The sequence below is a fragment of the Coturnix japonica genome, chromosome 6 (genome assembly GCF_001577835.2).
Source record: "Coturnix japonica isolate 7356 chromosome 6, Coturnix japonica 2.1, whole genome shotgun sequence".
In the NCBI taxonomy this organism is placed as follows: domain Eukaryota; kingdom Metazoa; phylum Chordata; class Aves; order Galliformes; family Phasianidae; genus Coturnix; species Coturnix japonica.
In genome coordinates, this window is record NC_029521.1 from 25,293,982 (window position 1) to 25,320,477 (window position 26,496).

Genomic DNA, 26,496 nt, shown 5'->3' on the forward strand with positions numbered 1-26,496 from the left:
TGTAATCAAACAATATACATTCAAATGAGACATTTCTTCTTACAAAGAACTATACATGTAATGCATCTTCTCACAGAAGTTCCTTAGGAACATTTTCATTCTCTTCAAAATGGATTTATCAGAGAAGTTCTGATCAATGGCAAAACATAATTTTATACCCTGGAAAATATTTCTCTGTGACATATTTTGAGGTGGTCAGTGTATATCGTCTTATCCTATCTCATCCCATCCCATCCTGTCTCATCCCATCCATCGTGTTCTTGACTTACATGAGTTTTGAGTTAGAAACTGGTGAAGTAATTTATACTATTGTAATATCTTGTTGTTCTTCACTGATGACAAATACTGTGTTATACTTGAGATAAGCTCTATAACAGGATATGAATTAACTTTAAAATTAATACTCTGAAGTTGTTGGAAAAGAAATGAGAGATGAATCTAGAAACCAAATTTCATCAATATTCTTGGACTTTAAAACTATGGTAAAACTTGAAATCAGTTTTATAGTCAGTCAGATGGAGGCTCACTGTATTTATCAGTCCCATGCTGAGATATTCAGGTTTTGATTTGTCCATAATTTTAAGTGAATATTTAGGCATATTCTTTAATCTGGGTATTATAAATTAGATTTCTGATTAAATGTTCAAGTATTATATGATACAAATCTGTTCTTTGTCTCTAAATGAATATTTTCTAGCTACTGAAGAGCCATATTTTTAGGGTTTTTTTTTTTTCTTCATGATTTTTAAGTGCAGTAACATTTTGAATATTTATATATGTACACAAAAACCATGTAGTTCCAATTTCTGCTATCCCATGTTTATTATTACTTATCTGTGATGCAATCTGTGTGTTTTTTCATCTTTGCTGAGAAACAGATGAGTTCCTTCACTCTTACATAGTACCGATCTGTAAATAAAATCTTGGAGAATTTCTCTGTTTCCTGCCCAGTCAGGTGAATGACAGGAATCTTCCCATACCTGTATGGGCTATGTGAAAATTGTTGTGGCTGGGTTGTCACACCTGACTGCCACCCTACTCACATAATTTTCTTTGACTGGAACTTTTAGTTGGTACAGGTCTTGATACATGAACAGCTGCAAATGGTGGGAGTTTGTGTCCTTTTCTGTCCACAAATCTGATTTTAAACATCATAATATCTTACTGCTTTTCTCCCTATTCCCCCTTATTTGATACTTTTGCTCTGCACCTTACTAGGGGATTTAAAATGCTGACCAGATAGAAGCAGTATTTTGAGTAGAGCACTTTTTTTTATGAGCAAGTGCTCAGCTGCCAAACTCAGCAGCACTTGATGGGTAGCTGAACATTTTAAATGTTCATTGTTTACAGAACTAATTAAGAATCTTCATGGTATTAATCATCATAGTTCTATTCGTACGTGAGAGTATCAAAATTCCAGCTACTGCCTTGTGAATGAGAATGCTTTACTGAACAATTGGCTAAAAGCAGAGAAAACTTATAACCTTAAAAAAGTAGGAGCAAATAAAATACTCATTCCTTTACATTCTGTATCAACGATGTCTTTTAATTAAACATTTTTGCATTAGTAATATACATTATTGTGCTCAATTAACTATTTTTTTCCAAGCAGTTCTATTTGTTTAAAATGATATCAGGCTTCCCATTAAAAAGTATGCGTTTGCTGATAGCTCTGTAGGCATACTGTACAGTAATGAGGCCATATGGTAGGACTGCTCTAATAACATTGCATTCTTTCATTTTTGTTATTTTAGGAAGAAAATGAGCTAAATGCAGTAATTTTATCCTTTATCAACTGAGTATTTTTTACACTTAATTTTTTTTTTTTTTTTTTTTTTTTTGTGGTGTTTATCAAGTTTCTGGTGAGACGTGGGAGCCATAGTAGTTTTTTCTGTCAGGAAATATACAAAGGTTCATTTTTTAAATGGAAGGCTAAAAAATTAATTTCTAACCATCTAGATATTCAAAATAGGCTTTCTGTTATTGTTCACTCAGAGATGTCTCAGCTACCCCCTTGGTATGATGTACTGGGAACCCATTGGTATAGTTGCCTACTGGAAGATTCAGAGCGTGGGTACAAAAAAAAAGGGCCTTGTGAATATACAGGGTATGAGTTAGGAGAATACTCAACTGTTTTGATTTTAGTGGTCTGAGCTCTTTAGATTTCTAAAGACAATGTTAAAATGCAAGTTGAGGGGAAAAAAAACCACATGAAAGGTATTACAAAACGAGGTTGTTTTTGTGTCATAGACTTTAAATCAAGAGTGTTTATTAGTAAGCTGCCAAAAATATTTGTGTACCCTTTACTATTTCAAAGGGTTTTATGAGCAGTGCGTCACAGTGCAAGTGTCATTAACATTCAAATGCCAGGTTCTAACGTTTTAAGCTTTCTAGATAAACAATAAGGAGAAAAACACAGAGAAAATGAAACTGAGATATTTCCTAATAAAACATTTTTTGTAAGCATTTCGTCTTCTCAAGATGCTGTGACATCCTGTTCAGTTGAAGGAGCACACGACTTTAATTGCATTACTCATTCACTTTAAATATTTAATAATGTTTTTATTAGTTGCACTGAACCAGTGGAGTAAGATCTGTAATATCTACTGCTGGTCATCATTTTTATTCATTGTGGTTTAATAAGCATTATAATTACAGATTGAGGAAGAAATATGAGTTAGCTTTGTGGTTTTGCTTGGGACTTCTGTGCATGCTGGTACGATTGGAAGGGATAATACAAACTCTGTGAGCATGACTGATCATACACATATACTGATGCAGTCTTTCCCATACTAACACATTATTCTTCGTATTTAAGTAACGGCAGGAATTATGCTGTATAAAATGATGAGTCCTGACACTATTAGCTCCATCTGGTTTAGTAGTAAAGTATGAAAATTTGAAGGCCAAGTGGGCTTTTTCTTGGCAGGTGTTCTGATGCATGCTTTATCAGTGAAATTAGACTTCAGCTATTTTTACCAACCATTTCCCATATCTTTTTCCAGTGTGCACAAATAGCAAAGTTATTTTGAATGAATAGCCAGCTAGGGGAACTTTCATTTGGAGATTTCATCAGAGCCCAAGCTGAAAGACTGTTTGTAGATGACATAAACTCTCCAGGCTCAGTGCTCAAGTAAACACTGATGATGATCATTTGGTATAAATTTCTCCCTTTAATATTAAAAATATGATATGAGTGTTTGCATGCTATTTGCATTCTTATGTTGTAACAGGAGGTATAGTAGTGAAGCCTAATATTTGGTGCACTTTTTAATGTTTTGTTAAAACATCATTTTTTCCCCATCAGCAACTTATGCGGGAACGACAGCAGATGGCCAGCCGCCCCTTTGCTTCTGTCGATGTAGCACTGGAAGTAGGAGCTGAGCAAACAGACTTTCTACGAGGGCCATTAGAGGTAGGAACAGTGGTGCTGACAAGGGACCATTGTGATTTGCATATTTATATTGCTAGTCTCATCTGCATCTGCTTTTGAATCCAAGCAGTGTCTGATTACCTGGAGCTGACAAGTCTCAGCTACATATGTTATGCCATTTTCAAGGTGCATAGTTTTAATAGCATGACATGAGCTGTAACAAAAGCCACTGGAGAATCTATTAGCCTTGGCTGGAGTGACAGTCAGCTCACCTGGCGCTCCTTCCATGATGGATATGAGCTGGAGGGATGCAAGACGCAGGAGGAAACAAACCTCATGTTCAGTCCTTTGAGTACACAGTGCCCCCTAGTTAACATCTATCTTAATTAGCAGAGATTGCCTAAAACAAACAGATAAATAAATAAAGTAGCTGTGAGTAGCATTTCAGTGTTTTGTATGTACAGATTTAAAGAACACTGAGTATACTGCATATTGTCATTTGTAGGTAATGGCTACATTACTGCATTTTTTTATTGTAATTGCAGACCATTGAAAAAGAAATAATAATATGCATGGCAATGTAATATTGGAATGGTGTAATAATGCATGAAATGGATTCTAGAAGTTTCACCTGAAAATAGAAGGAGAATTACAGTATGTGGATAATAATGAATGTCTAATCTAAGTCAGTCTTTTGGTGGATGCTAATACTCTATTCCTTTACTTTTATTTACAATAGGGTGTTTACTGTTATTACTTTATCTTATTTATGGTGAGATCCGAGAATGAGGTGTGATAGCTATGAAATCTTTCAAGATTGTACTTTTCATTGCTGCCAATTCTTCTTAAATTCAAAGCTTCTCTTACTTTTCTCAATAGCCTCTTTCAATTGAAGATTAAATATACTCTATCAAATCTCTAAGGGTCTTAGAGAAGTGAGCAATGTGAAAAACATATTCATAGCAAAAAAAAAAAAAGTATCAACTCTTGAGTACTTATCAAATTTAGGCTCTCCGTCCTTGTACTGTACAGGAAGCAATCAGAATTATTCTTGCTGATATATTTTAAATACTTGGATTAGATAATGCATAAAAATGCCGTATCTCTTTGAAGAAGCTTTGTTATTTTTGGACAAAAAACTCGTCCCCGTTATTCACCATACTTCTGTCTCCTTTTATCTTGGTGCAGAAGATCTCTCCAGCTCCCAGACTAAGGACAAAATACGCTGTAGTTAAAAGTTAACTTTTTGGAATGTGTTTTCATTGTTTCAGTGCTGACATCTGAGAACATTTTCTCTGTTGTCTTTTCTGAGGGAGGCAATGAGTGGGAGCTGCAGCATCCAAACTAATTCTGTACATACTGATTATTTAATTAAACTTTAGAAGTAAACATCACAAGTTAATTGCCATGTTTTCTTCTCTAGTATCTTTTCTATAGCTAAAAGAAGGAGATGCTAAAATATTTTAATTTTATTTTACAGTCTTTGTTGGCTATTTCTCCCTGTACTAAGCATTTTTCTAGTAATTGCTTAGTATTCAGTAAACATAGGGTTGCTTTTTATAACTAATTAATATGCGGTCATGCACAGAATAGAGGCCATTCAAAATATCCTTGAAATTACAACACAGTGATCTATATCAAAAGGAAACATTGTACTGAGCATTAAATGAATGTGATTCAGAACACTGACTGGCTTTTCGAGTATATTCTGCAAGAAAGTGCCGAAATAAGTTTCTAATCCAGGGCACCAGAAACTGTAGTTGCCATTCTGTTTTTTAATCTCAGATCTTGTTTGGGCTGAAGGAAACTTGGATTGCATATGTATTTTCAGGATACAGTGCTTAAGCAAAAGATATGCAGTAACTTTAACTCAGTCTTAAAATTGTTTTTATAATCTTTTGACATTAGAGGTCTTCTGGCAAAAATGAGCAAAATTCAGTAACTCCCTTCCAAATCTTCCCTGGCACTGTGGAGGTCTTGCACTGACATATCAGGGTTTCCAGTTTTAATCAGGGGCACTGTGGCTCCTTGCAGCATTTCTTCGATATTATGTGTTACTCACTGATTGTTTGGACATTATTAATACATTTTTATTGACACTGTGCTCTCAAACACATTGTACTGCTTCATGGGTGCTTTGATCACAGCACAATGTCATTGAGCTGTTTCACACATCTGGCTTACCTGACACTGGTTGTGTACTGCTGGTGTACCACATTAATATTGATTTTCTGTTACATGTCAATATTCATACGACTGCCTACATGGTAATTTCATTTGGCCACCTTGGCTAGCTCTTACTTATTTCTTTTTTTTTCCTTCATATGTAGGGAAATTGTTTTATTGTAGAGTTTTATTTTGCAGAAGGAAGGTACATTTTGACCAGTGTTGTCATCTGTTTTGTCTTGTTGGTCTTATATCAACACTTAAATATCTTATCATCAGCTTAAACTTAGCACAGAAGAAATCAAACTTAGATTTTCCTTTGCCCTCACTCACTTTTAGCATCACGTGAATTACATATGCTGAAAATATTGATTTTACAATAGTATCCTAATTTTAAATATATGAAGCAGTACTTCTTGTTGTGGCTTGGTATTTATGATGCTAATCTTTTGCCCTAATGTGGTGGGGAAAAAAAAAAAGGTCTGTTTTGCCTATGGGAGCCCCAGTCTACATCTTAATGTACATTCATTAGGATGCTACTTCCCTACTTACCCTAAAGTTACACCAGTTGAGGAGAGGCAAGGGAGTCAGGTGGGCAGAGAGACTCCATATTCCAAGAGGAGAAGAGAAAGGGAGGAGTATAGTGAAGTGACTGATATCTAAGGGAAGTAAAGAAGAAAAGGAATTCCTAAGGTCCCACTGCTTGCAGTTTCAGGTAGCACAGGCTGTTAAAGAACAGAGAAGGAAAACATCAAAAGCTCTCTGTTCAGAGTTTGATAATATTGTGATATTTTGTGATACCACCATATTTTTTCTAGTACATTTCAGTACTGAAATCATAAAAAATTAAAGTAGCATCTTACATCAATAGACATGATGCGTGTTTCCACGCAGTGCCCTCAGTGTTAAAGCATCTTTTATTTCTTTCATTTCTTTTTCTCTGGACATGGCTGCTTTTTGCTCTTCAGAATATCATTTAGGCTGCCTTCATATTCCACTCCTCCCATAAGGAACATTTTTATTTTTTTTCTCAAATATAAATCGCTTTTGAAGATTTGCTTCCACTGTGCTGCTGCCAGTCATTTTAGTTAATCTGTACGTTAAGGGAAAAGAGCTGTTTTCTCGCCCTGTTTTCCCTAACTTCTGGCTACTTTTCATCTCTTTCATAGCCCCCATATTATTCTGAAACAGGAACAGATTCTTTCATCAAGCCTGTGAGATAAGGTAGACACTACTGTAAATTCTTGTGTACCTCTATGCTAAATCCCTGAAAAACAGCATTTACTGTGCTGCATCTGATGGAGTAAAAAGAGTTACATTGCTGTCTGCATGGAAACCAAGTGCAAATTTGCTCATTTGATCACACATTTGATATCTATGCAGCATGACTGGGATTATAATTTTTTTGTAAGTTTTCTCTGCAGAAAAACATGTAATCCTTTCAATCATATATATATATGTTTTCCATCAAGTTACTGTATTTCTTGTAGAATTGTCACAGATGTTAGATAGATCTATACTTCTGAGAAGGTAAGATAATCGCTAAGGTTTGGGAATTCAGATAAAATCTGACATTTCTCTATTTAGCAGCAAGAAATATTTATGGTACAACAAGAAGTTTTGAATTCCAGGCAATTCTGAAAACTATAAGCAAAGCTTATCTGAGTCTCCTATGGAGATCTTCAAGACCAGTCTGTGTGCCTGCCTGTGCGACCATCTGTAGGGAACCTGCTTTAGCAGGAGGTTGGACGCTGATGGCTAGAGGTCCCTTCCAGTCTCTGCAGTTCTGGGATTCTTTCTCATTTACTTGAGTTACAGAATTGGAAGTTATGCACCAATGCCAGTAGCTATTGTTATGCCAAGAATGGCTATTGGAAATCAGAGTGACTTATTAAAACACATTAAAGTCCTGTACCAGAGTTTTGTGGAGTTTGGGTAATTGAAACTTATACTAATAAGATGTGTTGCTGGCTTCACTGGCCAATAAATTGTCAGGACTTTTTAGCTTGCTTTATAAATAAATCCAGTTAAGTTGTGTTCATTTTCTTGTTCAATTTGAATAATTCAATGAGTAATCTTTGAAACTGCAACCTAAGCATACTTCACTATTTTGTACAAAATGAAACCAGTTGTATGCTTTGTCAGCACTCAGCTTTCATTGTGTTGTTGACATAATGTCTGAGATCAAGGAACTAACTCTTACCAATTCAGATTGCCATTGATATTCTCAGTTCCCAATTTTAGATTTGGTATAAATTAAGTTGCATTGTAAGACAGTAATTACTTATTGAAGACCATGATGAAATTGTCCTTAGAATGGTTATTCAGTTTTCACTGAACGTAAAGGCACTGCATCTTTGGCAAGAGGTGATATCAGAGAACATTGTATTTTTGCTCATTTAAAAAGTTGTGCTGTATAATTTCAAGTGTTGTTCACACGACCTGATTGGAGAGATGAACTTTATGAACTTCAAGGAACATTCTAATTATATAATATTATGATATTGATTTTGTATAAAATATTAACAGAACTGTTTATTTTGTTTTCAATATGAGAACTAGAAGTTATCCCACACTAACTTTACATAAAGTAGACACTCTCCTGGATAAGGAAGGATAGTTTTGCTGGCTAATCAGCCTGTTTCTACTTGTATGATTAGTGCTGGAGAAGATGCAGTATAGATGCAGCTTGTGAGCCAGTTCAATGGCAATCACACACAACAAATTGCAGGTTGTTCTGATTGATTCCAGGGCCTACAAAAGCCATAGGTGGATTCAGGGGAGCGTAAATGTCATTTAGAGACATCTACCCTGTTACTTCTTTTAGTCATCATTCAGAAACTAAGGGTACATTGTTTCTTTTGTAGTTTAGAATACTTTGGATATGCGCATGCAGAGCTTTTTGTCAGATGAGCTCTCATTTAATTCTCATTTTCTTTTTATCTTAGTAATGTTTTTATTTTACTCTGTATTAATTCCAAGTTTGTATCATCCATATGATGTGTCTATAAGTCAAGCTCTGCTTGCTATTGGAAAGACCTTGCCTAAGTACTCTGTCCAGTCTGAGTCACTGCAACAGAGGAGAGAGAATCTAGATCAGAACAATGTGAGCAATCATAGCCAAGGAAATTGGGTGGACTATTGAAAGGAGACAAAATAATAACCTTCAAATATGCAAAATGTAAGTAGCAATCAGGACAGCAATAACCTTTTTGTTGTGTGCGCTGTAGGCAGCAAAGGTGTGATGGACTTAAATTGTAGTAGAGAGTGTTTAGGCTTAATATCCAGAAAAGCTTCTGATAATAAAACAGAATCACTGGAAGCGGTTGCCTGGAGAGGTTATGTAATTTCCTTTATCGTTTTTAGAACAAGGTGGACGAACAGTTCTCAGAAATGATGTATGGCTACATTTGCTACTCTCCTTTCAGCTCTGCCTTTATTATGAACCTGATTGCCACCCAGCTCTTCCTTCTGCAGAATCTCTGAACATTTTCCATTTCTTTTGTTTGAAGACCTTAATCGCCTTTATTGCATTATTAGTTTTCTGTTACTGAATGATTCCGACCCTTCCTTTCACTTTTGCAGTTACTTTCATTGATCCACATCTTCAGTTTTCTTTCAAGATCAGGCACCGTTAAGTTTTTCCATGACTGTGCATTTGCTTAATGTGATCTCCAGCTCATTCTGGAATTGCTTTAACTTTTCTCATTGAAGTCTGTATTCATGATATAATTGTTTTTTATCTTAACCATAACATTACCATTTTTATAGCCTTTCAAAATTCATACATCATGAACTAGTGGATCTCAAAGAAATTCAGTCAGATGATATCCCAGATGCTGAAGAAAAGAGTCTATTTTGGATCTAAATTTCTTTCTTTCTTTCTTTTCTGCGTTACTGAAGGGTTATACTAAATTTGCTGAACCGTGTTTCAAGAAGTCCATTTTTGTGCTACATTTTGACCTTGTCTCACTGCATTCTCCTCTGCTCATTCCCTCAGTCCTATTTATCTGAAAATTTTTCTTTTCCCTGAACTATTGAGTTATTTTAAATCCAACTTTGAATCCTATTTTGAATCCAGTTAGTTTAGTAAAACTGGTTTCATTCAGGTTGTTGTTTTTTATTAAACAAAAATTTCACAGAATGTATTTTGCACATGTACTGCATAATCAGATAACTATAAAAATTGCTTGGATAGAAATATGTTGTTTCGAACAAAATTGCTATTAAATTTTATGCTCAATTGGAACAATTAGCAGGGTTTTTGGCTGACTAGCTAAATGTAGGTGTTTCAGCAGTATTGACATGCTGAGAATAGAAATTGTTAAATTACTGTATTGCACATAGTTGCAAATTGAAAGTATCAAAATACACGTTCTGATTGTTTTCAAGCAGAAGTGTATAGATGTGTCTGTAAATGTTATGAAAAATGACACTTTACATGCCCTATTTTTTTACATAAAGAAATATCATCTCGTTTCATAAGGTAGAAAATTAGAAAAATTAGTGAATGCAAAACAGAATAAATGTGTGCGGAGTTTTAGGATGGTTTTTTAGCAGGGTTTCTTGGGGAGTCTCACCTTTGGATAACAAATCCAAAACAATATAATTTTTCTAAAATTGTTTAAAACAAACTTTCCAAAGCTAGGAAATAGTTCTACTACCAGAATAACCAAAGAGAACATAGGTTTAGTTTTTTTCATGCTTTATTTGTCTGGGCCTCTCTGTACACCCTGTTTTCACATGTCATTCTCTGCCATTGTCTGCTCTTTCTAGTTAGGTAGATTTTCCAGAGCTACAGAGAATGCTTTTTCATCTCAGTATCTAACTTTGCTTTTGCCCGTTGCGTTGTGCATCGTGGTTCTTGGATTTTCAGTTGCACATGGGCTCGCTATGAAGAAGACTGAGACATGTTCCTGTTCAGGTAGACTCTCACACACTTCTGGATTTTGTAGAGATTGAAGCCCAGCTCTCTCCTTGCCAGGGTCATTAGTGCTGTTGTACTAAAGGCAGATGAAAACCCTGCTCTATGTGCCCATCATCAAGGTGGGGGAGTTTAATATTGTGATGCCCAGCACTTCTTGTTCTCTGTGTTCTCAGTGGAAGAAGAGGGAGTCTGAGGGTTAGACATTAGTTTTCCCTGGTCATATTTTGAGAAGTAGATTCATTTTTTTGCAATGGTTATTTAGAAAGGCATGGTAATAATTACAAGGCTACTAAATCACTTCTTTGGTGAGATGAACTCGCAAGGCCACAAGAAGGCTGGGTGTGTAGGTTACAAGACATGGCTTTTATTTCAGTGACTAAAACAAATCAGTGGTAGAAACATTGCCTATAACACTGGTCTTAGTAATAATCTCAGCATTTTTAATTGAAAAAAAATATAGTATTCTTAGAAGTTGATGGGTAACCCCAGTCAGGTTTTAGGACCCAATGGTATGATTCCTTAATCGTTCCAAAGGAGTTTTTTTCCATGTAAAATTTATTTTGGAGGTTAAAGGATAATACATAAGGATAATATATAAGTATAATGGTATACTGCAGTGTAGGCACTTCTGTAAAGTAGAGATTACAAGAGCAGTTAGACTGCATTGAAATTGGGAATATCAGTAAGTTTGAATCAGAGCCATCTCTATAACAGGAATCCTTCTAATGAGTTAGCAGTATTTTGTGATTGCTTCCAGTTATACACGTAGTGTATTTTACAAATCTATTAGAGATTCCTATAACAAAAATAGTAAAATATTATTATTAGTAGAGGGAAAATGTAAAAATTTAAACACGTATGTATGAAATTAAATTTTCCTTTTTTTTTTTTTTTAATATTCACATTACTGGACTTTTATGTCAGGTAGAATTTTAACTTTCCCAGTGTTATTTCTCATACTGTATCCTTGGCAAGATGACCTTTCTCTTATCTTTATTATTCAGCTTTTTGTAAGAAATGGAAAGTATAAGGAGACAATTGCTGTCAGCTTCTTGAATCCACTGTTTAGGCCTTTGAAAAAGATGTATAAATATTGAACCATCTGGAGTTAATAAATTGAATTACTCTGCTCTGCAAACACTTTAATTGTTATTAAAAGAAAAGCCACGGGGCTTTTGGAAAGGTAGACAATTGCAATTTATTTTATATTACAATATTTTTCAGATTTGTAGGTAAGAGAAGGAATCAAATGTTGAACACACTTATTTTATATTACAATATTTTTCAGATTTGTAGGTAACAGAAGGAATCAAATGTTGAACACACTTAAATATTAGTTTATGTATAAAGGCAAAATGCATTATTCAGTGACTCATATACAACATTTGTGTTTCTCAACACAATGCATCAAACTGTGATCTCCACTAAATATAACAAGAGGAGCTGAAATGCCTTTGGCAATGAGATCTAGTAAGATCAATCTTCTCTGGACATGTGGATGCCATAAAGTGCATATTCCATTTTCTTGCATGACAAATCTTCTCAAACCATATTTAAAGAAAGAAAATATATTACCATTTTGTTTTAAACTGAGCCAGCTGAACATCATAAATTGAATATCCATAAAAATCTTCAAAACCTACTGTGCAGTGTTTAATCATACATATTTGTGCTATGTTCTCCCATCACTCACTTGCTGAGCTCAGGAAAGGTAAAGTTGCATAACATCCCAAGCCCGTCACTTTGTGTATCTCCTAGAGCATAGTTAATAACTGGACTAGTGTAATTTCATACTTGCCCTAATGCAAGGAATACTGGCTTTGCTTCCATGACCAAATGCATAATATTTGCAAAAATATTTTAAAAATTGAAAATACTTTTATTTTTCACACAAGTTGTTCTATAGTCTGTCTATTTAAATTTATTCTTTACCAAAACAGTTACAGCATCTATTTCTGTTCTAGTAGGAAACTTTTGTGGACAATATCAGTTGAACCATAGAGCACACTGAGATCTAGCAACAAATTATAACCGATTTGCCAATATTTTGGAAAATAAATAGCTACAGTTTTTAAATAAGCTTCTTCTAATGCATTTTGCCATGCATTTTTTGCAAACAAGCAAAGACAGAAATATGTTAAGGATTTGGGGCATATACTAAAGAAGTTTTTGGAAAATATGCAGACCTAGTATGATTTCATTTGTGTTATTAATCTAATCCTAAGGAATTTACATCTCCTGTGATATTTGGAATTGTTTTGTTCCAAAAAGTTCTATTGTTCAAGGTGATGAGCAAAAATGCCAACTGATGGCTTCATTACAGGACTTTAGGCAGTGATTTAGAAGACCATCTGAACCACTGAGTGCCTCGAGGATGAGGTCTGAGTCTTTGAACTTACATTTTTTAGAAAGCCATCACAGAAGGTAAGATGTAGCCTGACATTTTTACAGCAATCTCTACAATAGCCTTTGTTACTGAGGTATACACTATTACTCTGTTTCAGATAGCTTTTCAAAGAGCTTGAAAAGTCTGAGTTACATCATAGAGCTGCAGTTGCCTTCAGAACTGAAAATAAAACAAACAGCTCATTATCTTCCATTGTGTGGACCAATTACTTCAAATCAATTGGAAAAGAGAGAAAGAATTATATGGAAAGATGCTTAATGAGAGCTGGAAATGAATGAGAAAGCCGAACGGTGCTCTGAACATCATACTATGCTAATCATTGTTTGGTACACCTTCCTTGTAGTTGTGGGGTCTTCAGATTTCTTTCCCAGACTCTGCTATTCTTTGCCCAGTTTTAACTCTAACCAGCTTTTCTTCATCACTGTGCAGATCTCCAAACACTATTACGTTTCAGCACACTAACACAGTAATACGGTGAGCATCTGTGACATATGAATGCAGCTACTTGTTAGCTGAGTATTTATAGCACTGGAGAACTCATCTTCTCTCCAGCTGTTTTGGGGACTTTATACTGATGAGAATAAAGAACTGAGCCTTGTAAGGAGATTCACGTTAAACAGAAATTCAGAATTTTTACTTTCTGAATTGGAATTAGGAAATAAAACTAATTGGCAGGAAACTGCACTCATCATGGACAATATAATCATAAACTAATTCAGGCTGGAAAAATATATACTGGCTTAGGTTGTAAGGAACCTCCCAGAATCATCTGTCAGGTTGTTCAGAGGCATATCCAATAGTGCTTTGAGTACCTCTAATGATATTGATTCCAGAATCTTGCTATCCCCCATCTAAATGTTTGATTACCCTCCCTGCGAAAAACCTTTTCCCATTTCCTCATTAGAATCTCTCTTTTTGCAACCTTTTTCTACCTCCCATTATCCTCTGTGACTCTGAGAAAAGGCATAGTTGGATTCATCACCTTACCCTCCCAGTAAGAGTGAATGGGTCCTGTCAGTCTTTCCTTCTAAAACCCAGGCCACCTGTGTCTCATACATTTGTGTACACGGATACCATGGCACATTGCTTTGAAAGTCTTGCTAACTAAAGTCGAGTTTAGTACCAACCACTGCTGTCTTCCACTAAGCCAGTCGTATTCCCAACAAAAGCAATCAAGTATATGGGGAAAGGTTTGTCATTCGTAAATCTACCTGGCTGTTCCTAATAATCTCCCTTCACTAGTGAAACACATTCACTAGTTTCAATTTCAACTGAGCATTAACTTTCTTGATTGATGGTACAGGATTTCTGAACCTAAGCACATAGTGTTGAGGTTACACTGAGTCTATATATACTCTACTAACTCAACCAAACCAGGCTAAAACAAAACCAAAAATGCCCATGTTGCTCAGGTTTTCAGGCTTTTTTTTCTTTTTGTCCACGGAAAATATGTTGGTTGTAGATCTCTTGAACAGCTTTGAGGTTACTGCTGTAACAGTACTTCCCTCAGTAGCAGCATGTAACAGTGGTCAAAGTATGCTTACATGCTTTTCTTTCTTGCTGAGGCACATTTATTTATTTATTTATTTATTTATTTATTTATTTATTTATTATTTCTTGTTATTACTGCCCTTTATTTATTTTTTTCTTGTCCTCTGCATGTAGTTGCAATGTGTAACAAGCCAGAAAGTGTTAATGAAGTCACAGGCCTTTACATATGCTCGGCCTTGATCAATTACCCAATTAGAAACAGCAGCAGTTCTAGCAACGACTAGATCCAACTAAATAGCAAACTTGCCTGAAGATTCTTACTGAGAAATGCTGTGGAGAAGTATGTGAAGGGCAGTGTCTGGCTGTGGAAATCAGCCAGGAAAGCTGGTGAGCAGTGGAAGAGATGTCTCTTTTAGTGCACGTTGCCTTGTCTAGAGTTCAATCAAGTTAAGTTGAAGGGCACTAAGACTGTCTTCCGTGCTGTGGAAACTGTCAGTGCTGCTCTAACTGTTCAAAGAATTAGAAACAAAGGGAAAAACAAACAAACAAACAAAAAAACAGCAGTTTTAAGTATATTCTTTATAGGCTGTTGCAGTGGGATGGAATTTAAAATTATTTGTGGTTACTGTTTGTGTATTGTAAATGCTATCCTGAAGCATGGTACAGAACTTATACAGTATGAGAGGTGATTGTATCTGAAAGTGGGTCTTTAGTATTACATGCAAATAATTAAAACAAATCTTAAGTGTTACTTCAGATGCAAAGTAAAAAAAAAAAAAAAAAAGTTCTCTGTTTGCTATGAATAATTGGATGCTACTAATGCAGACACTGATCTGCTTTTATAGATATCTTAATCTAACATTTAATTCATTAATGATTTCATTCATTGTAGTATTTCTTTTTCCAAATGGGAAGTACCTCTGAAGGCAGTTTATTAATAATTTAGGGAGATAGGGAATCTTTTCCAGCTTCTATTCAAACACTCACAAATTTCATACAGTCATAACAAACCTGAAATCACTGTGACACAAAGAATGATACCAAACTGTCTAATCTCTAACAAATGACAGTAATTAGCTATATTTCAAGCAAAAGATAACATGTACCAGATGAGAGAGATCATATTTCATACACTATCCATTACCAGAGATGTTGGGCAAAATGAACTTTCAGTTACGCTTCTGTATGAGCTATTCTGTCATGGAATGAATGTATTAAAAATGATACTTGTAAAATAAGCTTAATAAAGGAAAAAGAAACTCTTAGAAATTTATGGCTTTAGTGAGTAGTCAGCATTAGTGTTAACTTTTGATATAGGCTAGAGGGATTCTGATGGAAACAGGGGAAACTTTGTCTTCTTGGTATTTTTTTTCCCCTTCTTGTTAAGAACAGAGTGGCAGTTCATTTCACCTCTGGACATTTCTGCAGAGATTTAAACAGTACCAGCTTCTTCTTTTTTAAAGAGGCTATAAATACAATAGTTGTTTTCAGGTATCTAAAAACTCTTTTCTGCATAGAAAATCTAGTTAGCATTCCAGACTGTATGATATGGTGACCTTGGGAACGATCTCTGCAATGGGAATGAGGCTTCCCACATTGAGGGGGCATCTAAATCTTTCCATTGTGAGATTACAGTGGTCTGAGGTTCAATAGAAAATAACTGATAAATACCATCATTTGTCTCAGTCTGTAAAACCAGTGAATAAGCTGAGTAGCTGGTAAGTAAAATTAGTTCCATTTATTCCCCATAAATAAAAGAGGAAAAGTTGTGTGAGGAAAAAGTGAGTGATGGAGTGAGTAAAAGCTGTGACCTAAGCCAAATACTGCCTGTTTTAATAGCAGCAATAAGTACCATGTCTATACAACTATGGCAAAGCAGCAGAGGAGCAAAATATACATATACCTTCCTTTTACTTAGAGTATTCCTGTGTGATTGCAAAATGCATGTAATACAGGGGAAGCAGCATCACTGTGCAGTCTGGAGGTGATGGTGTTCTGGCAGTAAAAAGGATGTGGATACAGTTAGTGCTAGAAACATGCCTTCAAATTAGGTGTAGTACAGATGCAGGCTGTAAGTCACAGTATAGTGGAAATGTAAGACTGTTCTTCTGTAAATAAGTTTGTTTGTTTTTATATATCAGAACTATTTCATACCTGGTTATATTCAGTTGCATCTTCCTGAAAATAGCCGGTCATGTGTCTGTATTTCTTACGTGTGTTTATCAGTTGTTTATTTGAATTTCCACCTCCTTGTGTAGAATACAGCGGGGAGAATTATAAACATCGTTGTTATTCTGAAATCCCCCAGATCTGCATTCCTAATAAGATTGTTAATGATTTGGAGGAAAATAATCGAATAACTGCTTTATAAAAAAAAGTTCATTTCAAGACTGGATAATCCATATTCTCTTTTAGAATTAAAAGTTCCCTTATAAACATGAATGCATGGAAATTAGTATTTTTTTCATAAGCTACAGTAATATAAGAACAGATATTGTATTTACAAAAAAGACAAATGCCCTTTTTAGCTTTACAGTGAAATCTTAGGTCTTGCTACATGTGATCAACTAGATAATAATGTGCATGCGCATGTAACATAAGGTGAGCACAGATCGAAGTTAAAAGGAATAGTTCCAAAAGAATAAAATCAATTTTTTTTTTTATTGGATTAAATGGGCCAGTACGAATGCTGTCTGAAATGTCTTACTGCTTCTTCCTAGTTCAGATAAGATCAACACAGCTGCTGTTATATTTCATGTTTCCTTCTCTATAACATGATGCTGAGTTATTACTGTACTAATGGCCTGAAATGTTTCTAAACTGCTGGCAAAGCTCCAGTGTATTTTAAGTGTCACAATTAATGAAGTGAGGTTCTTCAGTATTATCCAAAAGCTATTGTCATAATCTAAGTGGTATTTGTGGTGGATGGAATCAGGCTTCCTGAAGTGTGAATGTCCTTCTGCTAATTCATAGTTTTAAATAATTGATAGTAGTAAGTCCTATACAGTGCAGATGAGAACCTTTGAGAGAAAGCAAATATTGTAGTAATTCAATATTTTAGTAGCCTTGTAGCTATTGAAATAGTCTACTAGCAAACAATGTTTATTTTCATGTTTAGGTATTAAAATGCTTCTTATATTCCAGCAGATATTCATCCCACTTTACACACAGGAAAACTGGGAGGGAAAGATTGGAAGCAAGCCCAGGTTTTCTTGTTCCCTATCCACTGTCTTACTCATAAATGATAGTATTTGTATTGAATCTTTCTATCTTCAATCTGGATATGACTTTCAACATAACAGAAGCCATAAAATATAACCCAATAATTACTCCAGCTATTCCTACAAATACAAGTCTTAACAAGCACTCATTCAGAAATATGATGTCAATTTAAAAGTACCAAATGAAGCATGGGGATAAAGTTCTCCCAAGAGATTCTGATATTGTATTTTCCTTGTAGTACTCCTTTCTTGATGTCTGATTTAGATTTGAATCAAAAGCCATGTATGCAGCATAGCCAACACGGGATGTTGCAAAGGGACACATCTTGAGAAGTACCTAAATCAGCAGCTCTTTGTGTCAGATCAAAATTCCCAACTTGATACAGTCTCCAGTAGCTAAATGCTCATGTGACAGCTTTCAAACACAAAGGTGGGACTGCTGCAACTATTCTTTCTAAAGCAGTTCAGCGCCTGACCACTCTGTCATGTCAACTGTCGCGTCTGTGACTATGTAGATAGCAGTTCTTGAGCTCTACAAGGTCAAGGCAAATGTGATCTGTCACCTAGGCTGCTGTTCTGGGAAAGAGGGTTTGGATTTTCTCATTTTTGCATCAAGTGATAACCAAAGCGTTAATGCAATTGAGTTGTAGTAATGAGTTGTTCATGAACTGTGCTTTGAGGTAGAATCAACCTTTGCTTCTATATTAATAATGGGTTGCAAACTGTGATTTGTTATCATCTAATTAATCCTGAAATTTCATTGTTCTATTGAAAACTTGAGACATGTTTAATTTGGTGTTCTTTTATGTCCTCCTGTAAGACAGATACTGAACTGCTTAGACTACAGTAGATTCTGAACAAATATCGAAGATTATGTACCAACAGGAATTTGGTTTTGGATTTAAGTACCAGCAAATCACTGATGAGACCTTTTTGTGGATCACTAACTTATAAGTAGATATAGAAGTTCTACACATCCTTATTTCAGTAACAGCTGATCCTTTGGATCTGTAACTATATTCCTTTGATGATTAATGCTTTTCACATCTTTTCACTTTTTTTTTTTGGGGGGGGGAGGGAATAAGGGGAGAGGAATCTGTTTTAAACAATGCATCAACTTGAACTGTGATAAATTTAAAAGCCACGTACACCACTTACATTTGTTTTGCCTATTGAAGTAGTCTCAAAACATTATGTTTTAATTGGTACTTGTAGATTTTGATTTAATACCCTTTCAAAAGGTATTTAATAAAGCTAATTTAGTTCTACACATTGCAAAGTATGTTTTCTAGAATAACAATTTTTAGAACCTGCAAACTCTTGCAAGAACATACCAATCTGTCTACAACTCATACATCTGTTATGTGGTTTGTAGATGTAAAGGACATGAAGCTTTAAGCAGATTAGTAAACTATAAAGTAATCACTTATTATTAATTTTCTGTAATAATGTAACTGCTTATTTGTACTTGACTGGTACTAACTGAATCTCAGAGAATATTTGATCTTAGAAGGCAAAAGTCTTTCCATAAAGGTATTAAGTTGTTTCTATCTGACAACTTTCTAGGATCTGTTAGGAAATTAATGGTTTGCATTGTTTTTCAAAGGCTCCAAGTCAATGGATTTTTTTAACTTCCAGCTTTCTACTCAATACGCACATTCCTGGATTATCTAGTCCTAGAATCTTCATTCTGAGATAAAAGCATTCACAACATGTAAAACAAAGAATACAGGACATACTGCATTCAGCAGCCTGTTTCTGCTGGATGCTGAATGATGACTGACGTACCAAGACTGGAGGAAGTATGCTCAAACAGTCCTGAGCTCATTACAATTTCACAACTGAATTGTTTGGTAAACAGTCTTAGCAGTAACTGGCTTATGCTTCACTGATTTATTGTCTGAATGGTTCAGTTTCTAATTCTGGGTATATATTACAAATTCTGTGGAAGAAATGGCAAATATGATTTAGAAGCCTGTTAAAACTTAGTTCATTTCAAGTAGATGAAAATCTTTTGCAAGTTACACAGATCTCTACATACTTTTTTTTTTTTTTTAAAGATTGCTCTGTCTTGTTATATGAAAGTACATAACTATTTCTTCTTTAACAAGTTAATAAATCTAAAGGTGTACTTATAAAACTCTTGTATTCAAAAGAGAAATAGTGAGCAACAGTAGATGTCTAATGTTGTTTACTACTGGAATATATGCATAAGAAAAAACTCTTTAAAGGAAATCCTAACTGATAACTATTGATGGTTTGATGTCTTACTGTGGCAATAAGGTGTCCAATGAAGTCTGACTTAAGAAGTAAAATACCAGAGCAAAATTTTGCATGTAGTGATGCTTTTTGTAGGACATTGAATTTGTCTTTTTTGTCTAAACTGTTGTCTATGTGGTTGCTGTGTCTGCTCTGGATAAGAAAATTCTCAGTTCACAACTGTCAACAAATAACCTAAAAAGAGTTAAGAAGCAGAAAGGATAGATAAGGGTGAACTGAGCATACATGTCCAACCCAATGTTTTTGTCCTTTTGTTTTAATATAAAATGCATTAACTGTATTATCTTTCCATATATAAGTAGCTAAACTTATATTGTACCTGTAGCCCAAGCCCAAGACAATTTCTCTTCACTCAGTGTGGCCCAGGCAAGCCAAATGGTTTTGCACTCACAAACTAATGCCTGCAACCGTCTAAACTGAGCAACTTTGCATTCCTCTGCTTATGAAACAACAAGCAATGTCTTATTCAGCATCTGGACACCAACACTAACAGATGTGCTGAAATCAGGTGTAGTAAATGCTTCCAAGCGTGGTATAATTGCTAGCATATAAGATCTAAGAGACCTCAAAGTCTGTTTGGGCTAATTGGCAACATTTCTGCATTGCTTCATCTTTCCTAATGTTCTTGCAAGCTTATATAGTCAAGTCTACTACTGGTTCAGTAGGGAAGCATTTGTAATTAACTGTGCTGCCAGTGGGAAGAATGTTGGTGTCCATGAAATACGGACTAAGTATAGTTGGTAAATTTCCTGTTAATATTAATGGCAAAACTTCATTATAGGCTACGTTAATTATTTACAGAAAAATTTAGATTTGTTAACTTATTGGATGATACTTCTAGCAAAAGTCAAGTTATTGGAAATTCAGTGCTAAAATGAATTATTACAAGTAAGTTAACTGTCTGAAATTAAATTAGGTGATAAACAGTCTGTTTTTCTCCTGTAAATTGGCATTCATGACATCTAGTTCTAGTATGCACCTGAACCCATTATTCTTGGCACTTCATGAAGTGACTATAGCAATTTGTATTGACAGACTCTTATTGAGTATAGCTTCTCAACAGGAACCAACTAATCAATTAATTAATCACAGTGTTACTCAAGTTTGGTTTTGTTGCTCTGTCATTCAGAACATTAACTTTTAAACCTGTTGTTGATCAATGCAACTTGACCATTTTAGTTTCCATTGGCTACTTTATTAAGTCTAGACTAATTAAATAAGCGAGTGTTAAAGATTTCTGAATTACTAGCAAAATTTAAATTTATACATGCTAATTTGAAAAATACACAACAAATCCCAACTCCATTGCATTTAGCACTGTAAATTACTTCAGAAAAGAATGCCTTATGTTCTGTTGTGAAGGCTGTGTAGGTGCATGCAGAAGGAGCTAGCCTCTTGTGGAAAAAATTGAGGTAGCAGACATCAAAAACGTTTTGATGAATATCACTATAAAAACATAGTCTTTCAAGTCTCTTTAATAAATATTGCCACCTTCCTTCACAGTTAAATAAGACTTTTAAAGCTGAAATGAAAAATGAGTGAATCCATCCTACCACCAGATTATTCTGGACAAATGCTGTAAGTATGTAGATTCCACTGACTGCAGTGGATCTTCAGAGGATGCCAAGATTTATTGCTTTAGAGAATCCTTTAAGTCAAGACTTCCCTTTAGTGTGAGGATCTGATTGTCTCCCTGTCACTGCAGTAACAACCCACACTTTTTTTTAATTCTATGCTAACATTAATTTAATTACATAACATTAAAGCCATGCATTCAATTGAATGTATTTTTGTGTCAATATTTATGGCCTGGGGGAGAATCCTACTTTACCAACATAAGCACAGCATTCCTATAACAATTAAGGAGAATGGCCTTCATCACCTCTATTTGAAGAAACAGGTAACTCTGAAGCTTGAAGTAGAACATATAAAGTGCAAATTAATCTGATAATATTGACAAATGTATTCAGCAACTCACATACAGAGGCAACATTTTTGAAATGTAAATGTAGATTGCATTTTATCTGTCCTTTGAAAACAAGCATGATTTGGTTTGATAGAAGCTTGGTTTGATAGAATAAAAGCTGTCAGTCATAGAGTGTCTTTAGATCTTGTTAGCGAAGTGACAGTTTAATTAGAATTCCACCACCATATTAATTTATCAAGAAACTGTAGCTACTGCTTTGCAAAGATATTAGATGTCTATTTTTAGATTTTATTTTTTTTCCCTCTAAAATACTGAAGAACATGAGATGAGCAAGGCTGTCCTCTCTGCGGGGATATCCCAAAGACTGTTGTGATAGGAGAACATTACAGCCTGGACTAAAACAGCAATAACCATTTTCTAAAAGAATTAATTCTTTCTTTTTTTTTTCCTTCCTTCATATCTTTCTTGTACTTCTTCAGAGTGCTCTTTCTCACTGAATATTTTCTGGTTATGGTTTTGGTTTTTGTTTTTTATTTGAAGATTGGCTTGAAAATGAAAAAATAAGAAGAGAAATGAATATATTTGTCTTCTCTGGCATGAAGTCATAGGGATGCATACTTTGATTCTGTCTGGGCACTCAAATACCTAAGATGATCAACAGAAAAAGTATCTAGACAAAATTAATCTAACAGTTCAAATATGTTTTGTCTTCATTTGTCTGTGCACAATCAACACTTGATTTAGGTAGCTGCTTCCTGACTGCTGCTATCAAAAAAACAAAAACCAACCAACCAAACAAACAAACAAAAAAAAACCCAAACAACTTTGAACACAAAGTGTTTATCTAAGCAGTTTATTGTTTGTTCTTAGTAAGCTGAACTGTTGTATTAAGAAACTTCAGCTAGAAAAATCATTATGAGATGGTAGTTAATTGTACCGATACGATACTAGCCAACAGAAAGTGTCAGTATGCTTTTTTACAAAGTCATTATAACTTCTGTGGTAAAAAAATCATTTTTTGAGGTGATAAGCCAGCCAGAAATAAACAAGAAGGGAAGAGGACCGATCAGGATGGTGATTGTCTCTCCCTTCTGGTGACCTTGCATTACAAAGAGTCAGTGGAGTAGAGCATTCAACAACCTGGAGGCATATGCTGAGCTACTGGATTGTGCAACTGCTGGAATTTGAAGAGGACTTGGTGGGCCCATGAGTGGCATCACAGTTCATGGACAAAGCTGAGTGTTGCTCAGATTGTTCTGGTTTTCACAGTGCAGTAAGAGAAGGTTGTGGATCTGGCTATGTATTTGAATGAGTGTTGGTACAAGTGCTGCTCCAAAAGTAATGCCTCCCATTTTATTATATTGGCCCATCACATAGAAAGTAAATGTTGGTGGTGTGGCAGTAGAGGTTGAACCTTACTTCAAATATTCTATTGAATGTTGTTGCTGCACAATTGAAGGGCAGTCTTACAAAATTGCATCTGACGTGGAAATGCATATGAAGCAAAAGTATGTCATTGAATTCCTCCATGTGGAATAAAAGCACCCACTGATATTCATTGGTGCTTGCTGAATGTTTATGGAAACTAAACAGCAAATGTGAGCAAAGTGAAGTGGTGGGTGGTGCATTTCAGCAGTGGTTGACAGTGATGTGAAAGAAAGACAAGCCACATTTTAGACAGCGATGCAGATTTTTACAAGCATGGCTTGCAAGCTTCTGTTCGTTGGTGAAACTGCATAGCTAATGGTGGTGACTGTGCTGGAAAATAATGTTTTGTAGCTGAAAATATGCTCTGCCAAATAGTGTTATTGTGGTCTTTACATCTGTTGCATTTTCTATGGAAATGCATAGGAGGTATTACTTTCAGAGTGACTTACATATGATAGCTGTGTTGTCTTAGAACGAATCCTACAAGCATCATCTCTTACTTTGTTTCTAACCTACCTCAGAAACAATTAAGGATTATCTCAACATAACCTCCGCTACTAATCACCAGATTCAGTGAGGACATCTGGGACATGCTGGCACTGGAACAGGTTGCCCAGGGATGTGGTTGATGTCCCATGCCTGAAGTCTCTCAAGGCAAGGCTGGACCAGGCCCTGGGCAGCCTGATCTAGCTGTGGTATCCCTGTTCATTGCAGAGGAGCTGGACTTTCCAGCAATAAGGTTTCTATGATTCCATGATCATACAATATATTTTTGAAATGTTGAGGTAGAAGCATTTTTTAATTTTTCTATTGAATCATGCAATTCGAATGACAAACTCAACTAAAGGGATACAAAAGGCTTAGCACAGCTACCAAATTCTCGATGTGTATGTGTATTTATTGCCAGACCTTTTTTAACAGGGAAGATCTAGGATGCAGTAAGTCAGTTTAGATACCGGATAAATTGATTGTGATGCTCAATTTTACTATAATAGTCTAATCTAAAACACTCAGCCCTTTCTAGCTCTTCTGTACTCTTACAAAATTGTTCCTAACGAGAACAATCTTCAAAAATGGGGCATTTGAGACAAGTTAATGATCCTATAGCAACTCAAGATAACCATTGTCTAGGAATAGCGTTTGCTGCCTAAGCAGAAGGCAGGATATGGTGAATAGATGGATAGTATCTAAGTTCTATAGCAACACAAAGAAACTTAAAAGGAGAAATGTATTAGCCACTGAAAGAGCTGTACAGTTTGACAAAACCACTGGTTTAAAAAATTAAATAAATAAAATGTTTTTTTGTTTTGGGTTGGTTGTTGGTTTTTTTTGTTTGTTTGTTTGGTGTTTGTTTTTTTTTTTGTTTTCTTTTGTTGTTGTTGTTGTTGTTTTGAGGGAAATAAAGGAGAAATGTGATTTGGAGTACAAAAATCCCCTAGTTTTAAAGTTGGTTTCTAATATATTTTATGCCATGCTAAAATCCAGGAATTGGGATTATCATTATTTGGCCATAACAGTTTTCAGCATTATTTATTTTTGATATTTGTTTCAATTCTTATTCACTAAATTTGTTCAAAGACAGTCTCATTATCCTACTTCTCTCTCTCTCCCCTCTAAATTTTCTTGCAATTAAATGCTTGCCTTTTAATGATCGGTTCTTGAGGTATAGTTCTGCATTGAAAAAATTATCTTGCATGACTTAACTTGCTGTGTTTGATTTGCCATATTGATAAGTCTAATCTAAATGTGACCATTAGCATTTTCCCTGTGATTTCATAAAAAGATTAAACAACATCAGGAGACAAGGCAGGTTCAGGCTTTAAATTAGTATCTCAAGGGAGGTTTGTGTGTGCAAGCTGCTGAAAACAAGATTTCTCTACTTAAGATAAATGATATATTTTTTTCCACAGTTCACTTCTATTGTCATAACTCTAATCATTACAGTTTAACGGCATCTTGTGTTCTTGACAGGGAACAGAAACATATCTGAGTATGGAGAAATGGGATTTATGTTTATTTTATTTAAAAACAAACAGACACATGCAAACTACCTCAAGATAAAAATCATTTTTCTGTCTTGGGAAGGATAGCCATAACTTGAAAAAAACACAAATGTTGGCAACGTATAACACCATATTCCCTTGGCACACAAGGTCACCCTTCACCTGACCCAATTCCAGCTCTCCAATGAAAAGGTGCATCTCTGAGATATTCTTTGGCACAACTTTTCTTATCCATTTCCAAATCTTGCTCTTCCTTTGGAGGAGGAAGCGGCAGTATCAGAATCTGTCCAAGCCTCTCTTGCTGGCAGAGAGGTATGCTGACTCCATTAGTGACAACCATTAGAACAATTAGTTGTTTACTCTGGAAGTTTTGGCCTTCAAGACTGTATATGTATTTCTAACTTATTAAGTAAAATCGAAAGGATTGAGGAAAGACACTGTATTGCATGCAGTGTTGCCATCATATATGGTGTTTGAAATACTTACAAGCTGCAAATCTTGTTCCCATTTACTGTTCGCAAACAAATTATTCTGCCCAAATGAAGCAATCTAGGGAATGAGGGGAGTAGTAACTATCTGATTAAGAGCGATTTTAAGGAAAAATACTTCTCCAAAGTGAACAAAGTCTGTTTCCATTTTTCTTGGTGGTGGGTCAAATAACAACCTACAAGTAAAGCACTGGTTTATTTCCACTTAGTCACAGTATCCCAGGTGAAAACTCTACCTCCTAGAAGAACTGGCACTGGAAGCAATCAGATTGGTGACTACAGAAAGTATTATATAAGAATTATAATTACAGTGGTGGATTGTGATGCTGAAAAGAAATCTAGGTTTTCTGCTTTTAATTTTATTGCTGTGTTCAAGCTGTTATTGCCCCCCCTCCCCACTCCCTCAATACCCCCCAGGAACTGTTACTGTCTACTGTTATGATCATGTGCAAACCCATCTGACCAGATTTAAATGGTAGGTGATTAAGTCTGCAGTACCTGCTCTATTTGCATCACCTTGCTTTGTTTAGTCTTCTTGGTTTTAAATCAGGGATTAGAATTGGACTACAGGTTCTCAACTGACTAAATGAAGAATGATTTCCTCCCACAAGTGTGCTATATAAGCATTTACTATTTTTTAACCATAACATTGTCAGGCTATAGGAATGCTTTCTCCCTCATTTATATTGTGTTGTCTGACTTCTTGTTGGCATGCCACCATAATTAATGATGCATAACTACGTCTAATTGATGACAGAAGGCTGTAGTGCTCTTTTCTTTTGTTA

At 35.2% G+C, this 26,496-nt stretch overlaps 1 protein-coding gene across 6 annotated transcripts in view; it reads left to right on the plus strand.

The window, feature by feature from the left end:
- Positions 1 to 26,496, plus strand: part of ATRNL1 (attractin like 1) — a 396,494-nt gene that overhangs the window by 278,871 nt on the left and 91,127 nt on the right. For 5 of the 6 annotated variants that reach the window (XR_004307737.1, XR_004307736.1, XR_004307738.1 and 2 more), the window contains one exon: positions 3,308 to 3,415. The exons of the other annotated variant lie outside the window; for it this stretch is intronic. Coding sequence is in view for 2 of the 5 variants with exons in the window: in XM_032445435.1 (XP_032301326.1) it covers positions 3,308 to 3,415 (108 nt within the window). In the remaining 3 variants the exon portion in view is untranslated. The remainder of the gene's footprint in view (positions 1 to 3,307; positions 3,416 to 26,496) is intronic. 6 annotated transcript variants of the gene reach the window in all.